Genomic DNA, 15,313 nt, shown 5'->3' with positions numbered 1-15,313 from the left:
TGATATAAAAGTTCATATATGGTAAATAATCTTTCCTTTGCTTAGTTCTGTTTGGAAATACTAATTAAAGATATAAGATTCTCTAATAATTTGAAAATTAAAAAAAAGGAGAGTATTTACCCAAGGCAAGTTCTGTAACCTGAGCTCTGTGCAATCTTGGTAGTTAGTGAAACTCTTGAAATTGCAAATAATTTATTGATGTGCAAATAAACTTTTCCCTGAGAAATGAGTTCATAGATTTGATCAGAATACTGACTAAGTGCTCCACCTCCCAAAGATGAAGTCTTACTGACAAATCTGTACATCAAAAAGTGCATTCAGCCTGTTACCATTCTTTCCTTGACTCTTGGAAATCTAATGCTGGTGAAATATTCCTTAATGATCCAATATATTCATGATATAAACATTTAACAGTTTCTATACATCAGGTTGTCTTTTTCCCCCTTTTATGGTTGCTCTTTAACTTGATGGCCTCCATTACCAGCTAGCAGGTCTAAACTTGACAGTATTTTACACTCTTCTTATTCTTCTGACACCTGCTACTACTTCTACTCAATTTATTCTACACTACATCTATACTTCTATTTCTTCTACGTGACTCTTCATACTGTTTTTACACTTACACTTCTAACTCTTAACTTAATTCAATTCACACATTTATTCAAGAAGAATTCTCTGATATGAAATAACAAGTTTTTGGCAACCTGGATTTCTTATTAATTGGTGGCATGGGCTTTATTTATATTATCTAGATTAAAATGTCCTCATGTAAACACCGTGTACACTAGTCCAGTGGACCAGTGAAATATGTTACAATAACAATGAAAACAGCAATAGTAACAAAGTACAACAAAAAACAAACAAAAACATTGGAGGGCTACCATGTCCCTACCCATAGGAAGCCTCAAGTCCTGTGTCTATTCTAATTCAGGTTTTGTAAGTCCAACCACCAAAAGAAAGTACCTGTGCAAGATGGTGATGTTAAATCTTTGGCGTGACTTTATTTAACTATACAGGCTTAAATTTTCATATTACTAACGTGCAGGGGTGGGCAAACTTTTTGACTCGAGGGCCACAATGGGTTCTTAAACTAGACCGGAGGGCCGGAACAAAAGCATGGATGGAGTGTTTGTGTGAACTAATATAAATTCAAAGTAAACATCATTACATAAAAGGGTACTGTCTTTTTTTTTTTTTTAGTTTTATTCATTTCAAACGGGCCAGATCCGGCCCGCGGGCCGTAGTTTGCCCACGGCTGGTTTAGAGCATCTTCTATTCAATGTCTTGCCATTATTTCAATAAGTGCATTTGCTAAATGGTAAATACATTGCAAGTATGTATGTGAGCAGGTCTTTTTATTTTCAAATGCACAGATTTTCCTCTGCAATATTCATTTTACATTTAATATTCTTAGATGACCTAGTCTCCATCATCTTTAGCTAATTTTAATTAACTGTCCGCTGACAGCACTTCAATTTGTAAACTATCTTTGCAAGTTTAACTTGACCATAGCTTCCCTAATTCAAAATAACATTTTAAATGGAAAGGAATTTAATGCTCATTATTATGTTAATGAATCAGTCTGGATTTTTCTTTAAATGATACATGTGCATATTTTTGCATTGTTACTTTCAGGCCAAATCAATTTTAAGTGTATTCCCATGATGTAGATTCAGTTTAGCCAATGTCCAATAAATGATGCCCGTATTAGAAATAAAAAAAAACAATACTAAGAAAACAGATATTTATCTTGAAAAATAATATAATTTTTGGTAAAAAATTTAAACAGTTTTATAGGCTGGAGAGATGGAAGACTATTTATACAGAAGGATATCCTTTCTCTCTACTCATAATTCAGACCTATTAGTGTGATTTTAATATAAAAAATAGGTTCCCCAAAGAAAGTGATTTAGTAGTGAACCAGTAATTATCATAGTCAGCTGTAAGGTGATTTAAAATATATATGTTTTTATTGATTCCAGAGGAAGGAAGGGAGAGGAAAGAATCATTGATTGGCTGCCTATTGCATGCCCCCTATTGGGGATCGAGCCCACACCATGGTTAAGGTGCCCTGACTGGGAAGAGAATCATGACTTCCTGGTCCATGGGTTGACGTTCAACCACTGAGCCACACTGGCTGGGTTATAAGGTGATTTTTTTTAAAGGATTCAAAATATAAAATGACAGTGGTCTCAAATAGATAAATATTTTATAATTCCCCTAACATGTTATAAAATTCATATAGCTTGGATATGAATGTCCCTAAATAGGGCCAGTAAAGGATGCCTGTTAATGCAGCTGCAGCTGGGGGGGGGGGTTGTGGGGAGGGGAATCTTGCAGTCTGCCAATCTGTGCCATTGTCCAGATTGGTTTTATAAAAGTAGGATTTATGATAAGGTAAATGAAGAAGATACAATTGAGGATAGCAGATGTCTTTATTCCATTTACAACTTCTTAGCCACCCAGCCAAAGTTGTACACTGTGGTATATAATGCATGTTGCTGTGATCAAAGGACATAGTGGGGAGCTGTGAAGGGGAGGGGGATGGGGACAGCATTAAGGATGACTTATTATCCCTAAGTTGAGCCCAACAGTTCTATTCCTATTCTCTACTGCTACCCACATTTCAAATCTGCCACCACTGCTCAAATATAGCTAAATTATGGATCTCCCCAAGTATACAAAGATACCCACATATACAAAATGTGCAAGTATATGAAGACAGCCCATCCTGGTGGGAGAATCCTATGTATTGCCCACCTCACCACAAAGTTTTAAAGACTCTGAATTTTAGATGTGACATAGGTTAGGGATCATCTAGTCTATACCATATTGTAAAGTGGATCATAAATCCTGAATGAGGTGGTGAGATAATTCAGGTTCACTGAATATCTAATGTTTGAATTTCATAAGCTAGAAAGTTTGGAGTAGGCATGTTTAGATATCCTCCTTGAGTTTTCCCAAGGTCCTGCACATTACTACTAGTACTGAAACCCCTACTCCCCAAATACTCTTCCCTGCTCACAAGACTGAACTGCAAATACATGAGAATAAAGTTACATTAAAATAAATACACTCAAGTTTTTAAACTGTTTCAGAGATGAGACATTCAATGACTTTGGTAACTGAGCTGTTCTTAACATAGTGCTACTTAGGTCGTGCTGCCTGAGAATGACTGGACTGGAAGGATTCGACAGGAACATTGCCAGGAGACCTGTGCCCACCTTCTTTTAGCTCTTTCACAGCTCTACAGGCACATCGCCTCAAACTCCTCTCTCAACCAATGCTTGGTGCTGGTAAGAGCAGCCGCCCATTAGTGTTCCCACCAAACTCTCTGTCCTCAAGTCAACACTTAGCTGCATGTCCAGCCCTCACCCTGGATCATCACTGTGTTTATCCTACTTTTCCAAGGTTACCACTCCTTTATTCTGAACACTCTAGCCCAGGGGTGGGCAACCCCTGGCACGCGTGCCAAATATGGCACGCCAGTAACTTTCGCTGGCACGCAAAACCCTCTTTTATAAACTTCCATTTACAATTGTGAATCTTTGTTCTCAGTGATGAATTTTGTTAAGTCTCCTAATAGGAGTAGCCTGACGGATGAAAGTATTAGCTCGTGCATATCTCTGAATGTCACAAAATAGAAACCTGATGTAAAATCTGTCATCAGTGATGCAGCAGCAAAAGTCCCACTGATAATATCAAAGTCATAAAGTTTTCTGTTGGACTATCAGTGTACATATATACATTAAAAAATAAATGTATTTTTCATCATCATATACTGTGTTTTTGTCGCTCAAATGAATTTTATTATTTCTTCAAGGCTCTTCACATACGTACACTTTAAGAGATATCAAGTAGGCATGGCATGTTCTCAAAAAATTAGGGTTGGCACGCGGAAGAATTTTGAGTCAGAGATTTCGCTGGTTTTGGCACGCACTCACAAAAAGGTTGCTCACCCCTGCTCTAGCCTTTTGTTCAGAAATATGATGAGCTTCCAGAATGACAGATAAAAGATATAATGGTTCTCTAAGACACGGATAGCCCCTCCCTTTCCTATTTTTTAAGGAGCTAAAAAAAAATTTTTGTTGATGGACGTGAAAAGTAAACTCAAATTATATAAAGAAAATTTGATATCATATCAACAAACACATGCAGATACGTAAAGTATAATAAAGAAAGAAATCACTAACATCTCTATCCAGAACTCTGCCCGTGCTGTTCAGGAATAGCATCTGCTTTATGGGATCCAGCAGCACCCAGTAGTCCACGTTGTCCTTTAAAGAGAGCTCGATGGTGGGGTCTGGTCCCCCAGCAGTCCCCTTGATCAGCATGTTATCCACTATAATGGTACCTGGGGACCAAGGAAAGTTATTTGAATACATATTCTACTTGTATGCATTCTTTAACAAAGACAATATGCTAGCTGACTTGCAAATCTATTTTTTTAATAAAAAATTAACTGTATATCTGGCATGATATGGAAAATGTCCTGTTTCAAAAAGACAAAAACATAAAACTTTTATTATACTACTTATAACTGTTATTTGGGGAGATGAAGTTGGGAGGCGGAGATTCAAACACTTAGTGAATTTTATCATCTATTTCTAATTTACCTTTAACAACAGCAATCGGTTGCCCTCCCTGTCCATCACTTCCCACAGGAGTTATCACTGAATTTTATCCTGAACAAAAGGAAATGCCTGTAATAACAGAGGCTGGTACTTCAGTTCACTCAGTAAGACTGCTGATAAGAAAGAGAAATCCCCAAAATAAGAGAATGGAAGAGAAAAAGCAGTTACCGAGTATCCCATGGTGAGAACTGCTTATTTTTTCTTTTATCTTAAAGCAAATCTATACAATATAAATCTTAAGGTGAAAGACAAAATTAACATACAGACACACAATAGAAGCCATTCTTCTTTAAGACTTGTCTAGGGTACCTGACTGGAACACACACTCTTCCAATGTAACATTTCAATGCTTGCTTTCTTACAATTCTTTAGTGGGCTGAATTGTAGACATTTGTTGAATGAGAGCTGAAATAGAGTGCATCTCTAATCTTCCCTATTCTGTTAAAGGGTCCATGAATTTTACAATTTGAACACAATCAGCACTGATGCAAATCAGGTCTCATGTTCTTCCCCATCCAGCAACGGTCTCTTTTCCAAACAAAAAGCAATATTGCTTAGGGAAACCAATTTCAGCTGATCCATTTTTACTAAACTTATGGCATATAGAAGAGATGTGCCTATGCAAATAAAAATGTACCCTCCTAAAGACATTAAGATAAATGGCATATATCTAGAGAACTCATGCCCTGGGATAGCATACAAGAATATATAGATAATCCATAACGTTGAATCTAAATTGAAAAATAATCATGCAAAATGTATATGTTGCATTTTCTTACAATAAAAAAGTGGCCTAAATTTTATATCATTGCATAATTGCAAATAAAAGGGTGGCCCCTTTACAAGACTTTCTCAGCAAATAAATAATAATAATAATAATCTATAAATCTATAATATTTCTTTCTCATATTATTTCTAATGAGCTTCATCTACCTAGGAAATGCTGAAGCAACCATTGGTTTCTTATAATAATAATCTAAGTCGAGGATTTTTGGCCATTGTGCTGTAAGAAATTTTAAAACATGCATTATCTGACTATTTAGTCAAGGGCACTGACCTTTTTTCCCCTTAGATTATCAAATAAAAAAATTGACAATAGTCTACACAACAATAGCTGTCTGATGTGAATGAATCAAAATTATACAATTTTTTTTGGTCAGATCGGCAAATTATAATATTTTTTGGTGTGCCACAGAATTTAAGTAATTAGTTCACGTGTGCCATGACATTTTAAAGGTTGAAAATTGCTGATCTAAATAATGTTTAAATATGCATACTGTCATGAACACATACTTTTCTAAATGGCAGATTATTTTTTCTACTTTTACACATACTAGTCCATAGACACACACATATGTATATGTAAAGTGAAACTTATCCTTCTATTTTTCTGACCGAAATGGCAAACAGATAACCTACAGATAATACATACAAAAGTACAGATTAGATAATGATGGTATTTTCTGATCTACAAATGTTTTAAGGCCTGATACACACTCGTCCACAAATACTTCACACATTAACCTTTGAAAAATTATTTAGCCTGTATTTCAATATCTAATTTAAAATTAAATGGGATTCTTTTCTGATAAAAAACACACAAAGAAATCTACAACAGTTAAGTCAACTAACATTAATATTTATGTCTTGATTCAACAGTACATGACAGCAGAACTTTCTAGTCTACACACCACACAGGCACATGAAGAAAAGGGGCTAATGAGCTCTCCTTTATAATACAGATACATTACAACCAGAGAGGTCTGTAATAGCTATTTTAATCACTATTAAATCATTGAAACTGAAACACTGTATCTTGACTTATAAATTATTTAATGATATTTTTAGTTTCATAGAAATGATCTAAATTTTTTTCTTGCTCTTGCCTTTAACACTGTGTTCTTCAATGACTGAAACTCAACTATAAATGTTTTTAGCACCAGTGTGTTGGAAAAGAAAGATCTCTGCTTTTCTGTCAGTAAAATACTCTATTCACATTGTCAAAGATCTTTCAAGATTTTCATATGCCGTGTTTCTCCAGACTAAAAGTTTGGGTAAGAGATAGAAGAGAGCACAGCTAAGGCCAACATGATGCTGGAGGCAATAATTTTTTATAAATGAACATGGGTGTTGACTCTGGCTTGCCTGAACAACCCTGTCCTCATTCTCCTCTCAGAACAGTCGGCGCCACCAAGCTAAAGTTCACTTTAAGCCATGGGCTTTTCCAAAACTCTATTTCCACCCCAGCAGAGGGGACTGTAACTTCCCACAGGTCCAAGGATTTCCAGATTTGGTAGACGATATCTGAGACAACGCTGGTAAGTAGTTGTCCAGCAGATTATCTGGGCACAGAGAAAGAATGTGGCCCCCTTGCCTCCTCTCTATTTTGAAAGCTTCCCTTTTGTCCATAAGACCTTTAGTTTCCATTTTAAATATAAAGACACAGATAGGTTAAAAATAAAAGGAGAGGACACACTATGCAGCACTTAGAAGAAAGAGTAAATCAGAACAAGGAATATTATTCATAACAAGAAATATTTCATGGAAATAAATGGATAAATTAATCAACATGTATTAACCCCAAAGAGACCTGTCTGCTTAGTCTCTACGATAAAAGTCAGAGAGAAATGCTGTATGTGTTATAGAAGCTATTTTAAACCCCCGAAACTGCATTTGCATAATCTGTCGTTACCTGGCACTTTCTTATTTAAGGTAGAGGCTGGTTGGGTTGTTCAACTTGAATTGATCCACTACTAACCATAAATCCAATTGAAAGTGATTGTCCAATTTTTATATTTAGCTTCCTGGCACTATAAATAAGTTAAAAGTTGTATAAGCTGAATAAGACCATAAGAAAACTATGATTTTGCTATTATAACTCTTACTAACTTAATACGAATACCCAAGAAACTAATAGTCTTTTCTGCCTTCAATTAAACAAACAAACAAACAACACCCTCAGGTTGATAAATACCAGAAAATAAAAGAATAGATTCTTAATTTAAAATTGCTCTATTTCACAATCGGATAAGTTCACCAATGTTTATAACAATATGTAATTATATTATTCATATATGTGTTTTCCGATGGTCTTAGGCGTTACCATAACGGTGTCATGGTAAAGATTAAGCTTCACCCAGCCCAAGTGGATCAGTGGTTGAGTGTTGACCTATGAGCCAGGAGGTCACAGGTTTGATCCCAAAAATCAAAGTCAGGCACATGCCACAGTTGCAGGCCAGATCCCCGGTGTGGGGCATGTCGGAGGCAGCCAATCAATGATTCTCTCTCATCATTGATGTTTCTATCTCTCCCTCTTCCTCTCCCTTCCTCTCTGAAATCAATCAAATATATTTTAAAAGATTAAGCTTCTTTTCCAAAAGAAAACATTTGGAAAGCTGGTCAAGTTGATAAGGCACTCAAAGAAGAACTTAAAATAATGCTAGACACAGATACCAGTATAAACAAAAGAGTGTGGTTGGAAGGAGAAGAAATTTTGAAGAGTGGAAAGATCAACACACTCAGACAAAGGTAGAGAAGGACACACAAGTTTGAATTATTGTGGGGTAGGCTTTGCAGTGGGACACTGGACTGAGAAGTTCTACCTGAGTGTACTATGGAGACACCAGCAAGAGGTGTCAACTGAAGTGGTTAGATTGGGACTTGAATTTTCCGGCAGGCATCTTTGTGTATCACCCCAGATTTGGGAGACTCTCATAAACTAAGACCTAGAGCAGCGGTTCTCAACCTGTGGGTCGCGACCCCTTTGGGGGTTGAGAGACCCTTTCACAGGGGTCGCCTAAGACCATCGGAAAACACATATATAATTACATATTGTTTCTGTGATTAATCACTATGCTTTAATTGTGTTCAATTTGTAACAATGAAAATACATCCTGCACATCAGATATTTACATTACGATTCATAACGGTAGCAAAATTACAGTATTAAGTAGCAATGAAAGTAATTTTATGGTTGGGGGTAACCACAACATGAGGAACTGTATTAAAGGGTCGTGGCATTAGGAAGGTTGAGAACCACTGATTTAGAGGAAAACAATTTGTCAAAAATGTATAGTTAATGTTCGTGTCTTTCAATATAGTAAACATATCCTCAAATAGCCGTAAAAATAATAGGCACATGGGAGATGGGGAATAGGTGAAAGTAAAACTTAAAAATAGTTGCAGGGTGTTGATCACTGTTCAAAGGCACTGGGGAAGCCAAGTAATGGGATGGGGGTTCAACATGACATTCAATTTACATTGTATATATTTAAAATTTTAAGACTCCTCAAGGGAAAAGTATTTGTTGTATAATTTTGTTACAATACTGGATCCTCTTGCTCTTTAATATTTAAAGAAGACTTATGTGACTTATCTTACTTCCAGAAAAAATGGGACTGCAATTATCTAATGTGTCACTATGGGAAACAGTCATCTAGGATTATTTTTTTTTCCCTGAACCTTAAATTATCTTCCAATTTCTTTCGTGAAGGAACAAATAGAAAACTCGCTTTCTAGAGGATAACGCTAAATACTTTCCTTCACTATGTTTAAAAATAACTCACATGCAGTGTGTAGATGATGTCTTATTGGGCTGTACACTTGAAACCTGTATGGTTTTGTGAACCAATGTCACCTCAATAAGTTCAATTAAAAACAAACAAAAAACTCACCCATGCTTATCTTCTCTGTATATGAAGATACATTATGCAGAGGTTTTCATGATGTTTGCAAGATGAAGGTATTTTTCTATAATATACAATTTCCTCTCTTAAAAGTACTAGAGATGGCTATTGTATAATGTCTAAATATATAGCGATTACATATGTAATTTCATTACAAATAATAAGGATGATTATCCTATTTCTGTAAAATATGCACTGGTATCATTTGTTGTAAAAATAAATGTTGTATATTCAATGTTAGTAATTTTTCTAACATATTTTATAGTCCAAAGTGATTTTGAAAAGGAAATCTGTTATTCCCATTACTTTTAACACAATGTTGCAGGTTACTTAGACTACTTATACCACTATATATGAGACAAATGGCCAAATGTCAGCCTGTGACAGATGCAGCTGATGCTGTGGATAAGCTCATACAATATTTATTCCAAACACCCTCATTGCATATGTTCCTGACATGCAAAAGCTGGGAAACGAAAAACTAGACTTAAAAGATTCAACTGCAGCCAAGATCTATGTATGATTTAAGTTACCCTGACAAGATGCTCTTTGCCTAAGACATTGTTCAGAATGACTTATATGAGGAAAAGCTGATGTTACACATCCATTTCTGCAGATGTGGATCATAGCAGAAATGTATGGTTCTAGAGTCAGCAGCTGTGGCAGTAGCTCTCTGTCTCCACTCCTCTGGATCATCATAAAGTCAGAATTTCCCATGGCAGGCCAGTTATGCAGTAGGTGTGCAACCTCCAAAACAGAGTCCACCTGTTCTGCACTTTCAATAGTATGTGAGCTTTTTATACCACTTAATAAGCCCTTTCTGCTTAAAGAAGCTAGAGTGCATTCTTGTTTTTTATAGCCATGATCACTGACCAATATTATAGACTGCTGGGAACCAAGATCAACAGTAATTAATAAAAATGCAAGAAGTCCTGTAAGAAGGCTGAATGGGCTTTTTTGATATTCACAGGGATGAATATCTGCATTTTATTACCTACTGCTGACTCAATGGCCTAAAACAAACTCCCCCAACCTGATAATCTTACTGTTTACCAAACATCACCTTCAATATGTCTGTTTGCATTTCTGAAAGGCAATTGTGTATTCTAGTAAATAAAAGCAGATGGGAACAGAGACTCAGTGGAATTTGGTCCCTTGCACCAAGATCACAACTGGTTTCCCCCATAATTTCCAAATTTATATTTCTTGTCTTGTGTAATTAATTTGCGCATCAGCCCTTTCTCCAAGTCTTTGAACCTGAGGCCACAAGGGCCGTGGCTTAACAATAGATTTCACATAAAATCATTCGTTTGGAGATGAGTAACTAGAAGTAGAAGAGTTTTTTCCTAGGAACATATGATATGAAAGAGAGTCAGCAATCTGGCCAAGATTTTGATTTCCAGGAATTAATTACCTGCTGCTGTATGCATTACCAATAACATACTCAAAACATTATAATGGTAGTTCAGTGGTTGAGCTTCAACCTATAAACCAGAAGTTCACGGTCCAATTCCTGGTTGGGGTTTCAAACTTGATCCCCAGTCTCGAGTATAAGGGAGGCAGCCAAACAATGACTTTCACCATTGATATTTCTATCTCTCTCTCTCCCTCTCCATTCCTCTTTGAAATCAATAAAAATATGTTTTTTAAAAAACACGTTATAATGGTATTTACTGCTACAATTACTTATAATATGTTCATTCGTTAATCTTGCTGCCTCTCAGAATCAGGGAAGGAATGGGTTTGAAGAAGAGTTTTCTGCCTGCCTATCTAGTTCTGGCTTAATATATACACAAAGTTAAAGGGGGAAAATGAGCTCATCTTTTATTTATTTATTTATTTATTTATTTATTTATTTGATGGCTTAAAAGCACATCACAGCCTCTGACTTATCTTTCTTAACAAAACAAGTCAGGATGCAGAATGATCTTGACTTTGAATTTGGGCACAACTTCGTTTATTTATTTTAGCCTTTGCTTGACTGTGAAGCTCTGAGAGCTAGAGTTCAAATGCAATTGTGTGTTTAAAAAAATACTTATCTGGGAATATTCTAGCAGAGAACAATGGGTTTATAATAATTCCTGTAGGTATTATAAAAGCTTTTGAAATGCTACCATTTATGTAAATAATTGCACAGAAATGCCCTTCTTTTTGAATAAGTTACTCAAAATCCTGTTTTTATCTATGTCCAAATAGTCTCATTCACTTTTTGATGAAAGTCACAATATATAAAATTTCTAAGGAAAATGGAAACAGGAGGCCTCCTGAAGATACAATATAACATGATTACCTTTCATTTCAAACCCTGAAGGTAGGCTCCTGCATGTTAGGCTAAATGTAAATTTTAGTGAGGATTCTATTAGAAATGCAAAGGCAACAGTCACATTCAAAAATGGCAGACACACTGTGAGCAAAGAAGACAAATTAATGAGTCGGGTTGAGCTGGCAGTGTTGGAACAGGGCTCTGATTTGCTGCTCAACAGTTGGCTCCTCAGGCTTCAATTACAGGAAAAGCTGGAGTAATACTGCTCTACAGTATAACGAGTAAAACTTGCAAAGAAAATATATAGAGTCTAAGTGTGTGTTGTATGTGTGTGTGTGTGTGTGTGTGTTTGTGTGTGCATGTGCACATATACTATGGAAAGCTTTGAAAGTGATTCAAAGGAAAACTTTTGGAATTATCATGAAGTTCATGATATAGGCTGATCTATGCTGTTTGTATGAGTAACAGGGTTCTAATAATAGAATATTTAACAATTAAAATGATTGTATTTCAATTCTATAGGTCCTACCACACTTCTGAATCGAGGTACTAGACTCCTTTTTTAGAAAGATTTAAACACCAGTCTGCAATATATATTCCAGAATATTTTTAGTCAAAAAATCAAATTGAAAGAATTATAAATGACGTTAGAGTTTCATTGTTTTTTTTAATACAATAAAAAAGACCAGTATAACTACAATGCATAGGTTAGAAAATATTGTTTAATACTTTAGGATTTATAATCAGACTGCTGGGTTAGAATCATAACCCTATTATTCACTAACAATGTGATACTGAGAAGGTTACTTAATCTCTTTACCCATTGTGTATAGATTTATACACTAAAAATAAAATAATCACACATACATGTACATCTCATGGCAGTATTACTGGAACTTAATAAGTGTTGGCTGTTACTATCACAAAAATCAGTATATTTGTGAATAGTTACCCATACATTTCATGTAAGACTTGATGGTAAGTAAATTCCTTGATTAGAATAACTTTGTCTTACTCATTTCTGGGTCCCCAGTATAAAAAAATGCCTGTTACACAGCAGTGACACACAAAGCTTTGTTGAATTGATATGACTCATCAGAGAGACCAATATTGAGTCCACCATGGACATATCCTCAGGTTACCCTCATTACTTGGACTAGATTATTTATCTCATTTCTTTTATTGCCCATTCCTTCTACTTCAGCTAATAGCAGTAGAAGGAGTATATTCATTGACCATCCAGCTCTTTGATGCAAAAGCTTGTGTTTATTATTTTCTAATAGTTACCTGGGATATGATTGAAGTGACTGAAGAGAAAAGCTGTAAGTTGAAAAACAGAAGAGTGTGTCTTGGGGATTAAAGGCATGTGATCAGAGAGAGACTGGGGAACTCAGAAATGGTTTCTGTCCTCTAATATAAAAAATTGCCTTCTGATGAATACTATCAACACTGTACAGTTATTTCTCCCTAACCGTCAATTTCCCTTAAGCAGAATTTTACTAAAAACAGCTTTATCCTGCTGGGGATAATCAGTACAAGTGGCAATTGGGGGATGAGGAAAGAAAGAGTAAAAGCAGATGGCAGAACAGGAGTGCAGATTTTTATCACCAAGCCTTGAAAGAAAATAAGAAATTTGTGGTAGAGCAAATGTTTAACAGGCCCCCTGTGGCTCTTAGGAAGGCAAGAGCAGAGGTGTGCTTAGGAGGTATGAAGAGTCTGACTCTGTAGCTATTTCTCCAGAATCCTAAGGGAATAAGAGGTACAAATCAACCACTCTGAGTTATAAAATAAAACTATTCAATTGAATCTGATCAGAAGAATTAAACTCAATAGGCATGTTGCCTACACGGAAATCCTGACAAACCTCTGAGCAAACAACAGGGGATAAGTACAGAGAAAATAATTGAAGAAAGGTGTGGAATTAAGACATGAATAATGTTACTTTCACATTTTAGTTACTTAGTATGTTGGTCATTATGCTTTATTTTAGAAAATAGCACACACACACACACACAACACACAAAATGGGTTCTTGGGAGGTCTCCCTAAAGCCTACTATAATGGAGTTTCTGTTATACTTTATGAGAGATGCCAAGGAGATTTTGTTTAAGCTTAAACCTCAAGGGGAGTCAGCCAGAACATTTGGGGAAAGGATATTTCTGGGAGAGGAAAGAGCTGGAGTACATGTTATAAGGCAAGAATGAGCTCAAGATGTTTGAGGAACAAACAGACCACTTTGCTGGAGAAAAGTAATCCAGAGTAGTTTAATTTCATGGGGCAAGTCACAATAGATAGTTTGGATGCTATGCTAAGTGAATGAGTAGCATGGGATAGTTTTAAGCTGAGGAGTGGTATGATTTGACTTATGTTCTTCATAATTCTCTTTGCTCTATGGAGAACAGAGTGCAGAGAAGCAGAAATGGAAAGAGATAGATAGAGACTATTACTACTATAAGCAAGAAACAATGTTGTCCTTGTAGCAGCAGATGGAGAAAGGAAGAAGTCGTGAGGATAGTTGGATTTGCTAAAATTCTCAGCACAGGTGAAAAAGCAGTGTTTTGTTAATACATATAATAAACATAAATATTTAAAATGAACACTGCTCATGTATATTACAGTGGGACATAGTATTCTTCAGGAAACCTGCCAACATCAAACCACTCAATCCACAGAGAATGGTTATTAAAAGTGGACCAGAAAACAATTATGTCAAAACCCATAACTTCCTGGTTGAAGACATGAGAGACCTGAATGAGGTCTCTCTTTTCTCTCTGGGCTAGATAACATGGATACCAAATCGAGGAGGAAAGCCCTGAAAAGGAATTTTGTTGTTTCTATAAAAATTAATGTCCTTTACCAGCAATCAAGAAACAGAACATAATCTTTATTTGGAATAAGATCCCATCTCTTTCACTGTGAGTAAACATTGTTACACATACCCTGCACAGTTGACAAGCATCCAAAGCAAAAAAACATAGGAATTGCTCAATGAGAAGATAGGCACAAATCATTAAATAGCAAACCAAGAACATTCAGCCAAGATGATGAACAAAATCATCTGTAAGTTATGTTGTTGATGCACATATTATCTCTCAGACCAGATGGAGAGGGAAATGCTACAGATATGAACCACTGCTTTAATGTGCAACCTCTTAATCCAATCACTTTAATAAATTTAGTTGTTTGCTTTCTGAACATTCCTCACTGGTCCATAAAACAAGCTTCCTGTCTTTTGTCTTGAACAAAAAACAAATTTAAAAAATGCCTGACATTCACACACACACACACACACACACACACACACACACACCACCACCACCACCACCACCATCACCAAAACAATAAACCAATAAACTCTAAATTTTGTCAATATCCCTCGCAACTTTTTTTATTATTAGCTACTTCAACATCACAAATCACTAACTAACTTCACAAATCACTAACAAATAACTTCTGCATTTGACAAAGGAGAAAAACACTGCTCTAAGTAGCATTTTAGGCATTAATTAAAATCCATTATTTGCTAAATATGCAATATTTCCCCATATTATGAGTACCTCATTTGACATCTTTATGTGGTCTTTTATTTAAATCATATAATGTCTTAGAGTTTATTAGATTTAATTACAGGTCAGATTAAAATTATATCTCATTTGGCATTAGAGGCACTTCTGGTGAGAAGATATCATGAACTTGGAGAGACAGAATGGTCAAAACTAATGAAAGATCAA

General features: G+C 35.7%; 1 protein-coding gene across 1 annotated transcript in view; it reads right to left on the bottom strand.

The window, feature by feature from the left end:
* The window catches only part of PCDH15 (protocadherin-related 15), a 567,795-nt gene that overhangs the window by 390,223 nt on the left and 162,259 nt on the right, over nt 1–15,313 (bottom strand). Inside the window, exon 4 of the mRNA XM_014547486.1 lies at nt 4,194–4,354. Within this exon, the coding sequence (XP_014402972.1) occupies nt 4,194–4,354 (161 nt within the window). The remainder of the gene's footprint in view (nt 1–4,193; nt 4,355–15,313) is intronic.

Source organism: Myotis brandtii, unplaced genomic scaffold (assembly GCF_000412655.1).
Source record: "Myotis brandtii unplaced genomic scaffold, ASM41265v1 scaffold475, whole genome shotgun sequence".
Lineage (NCBI taxonomy): Eukaryota > Metazoa > Chordata > Mammalia > Chiroptera > Vespertilionidae > Myotis > Myotis brandtii.
Note: the sequence above shows the minus strand (reverse complement) of the source record. Positions and strands in the feature narration are given on the sequence as shown.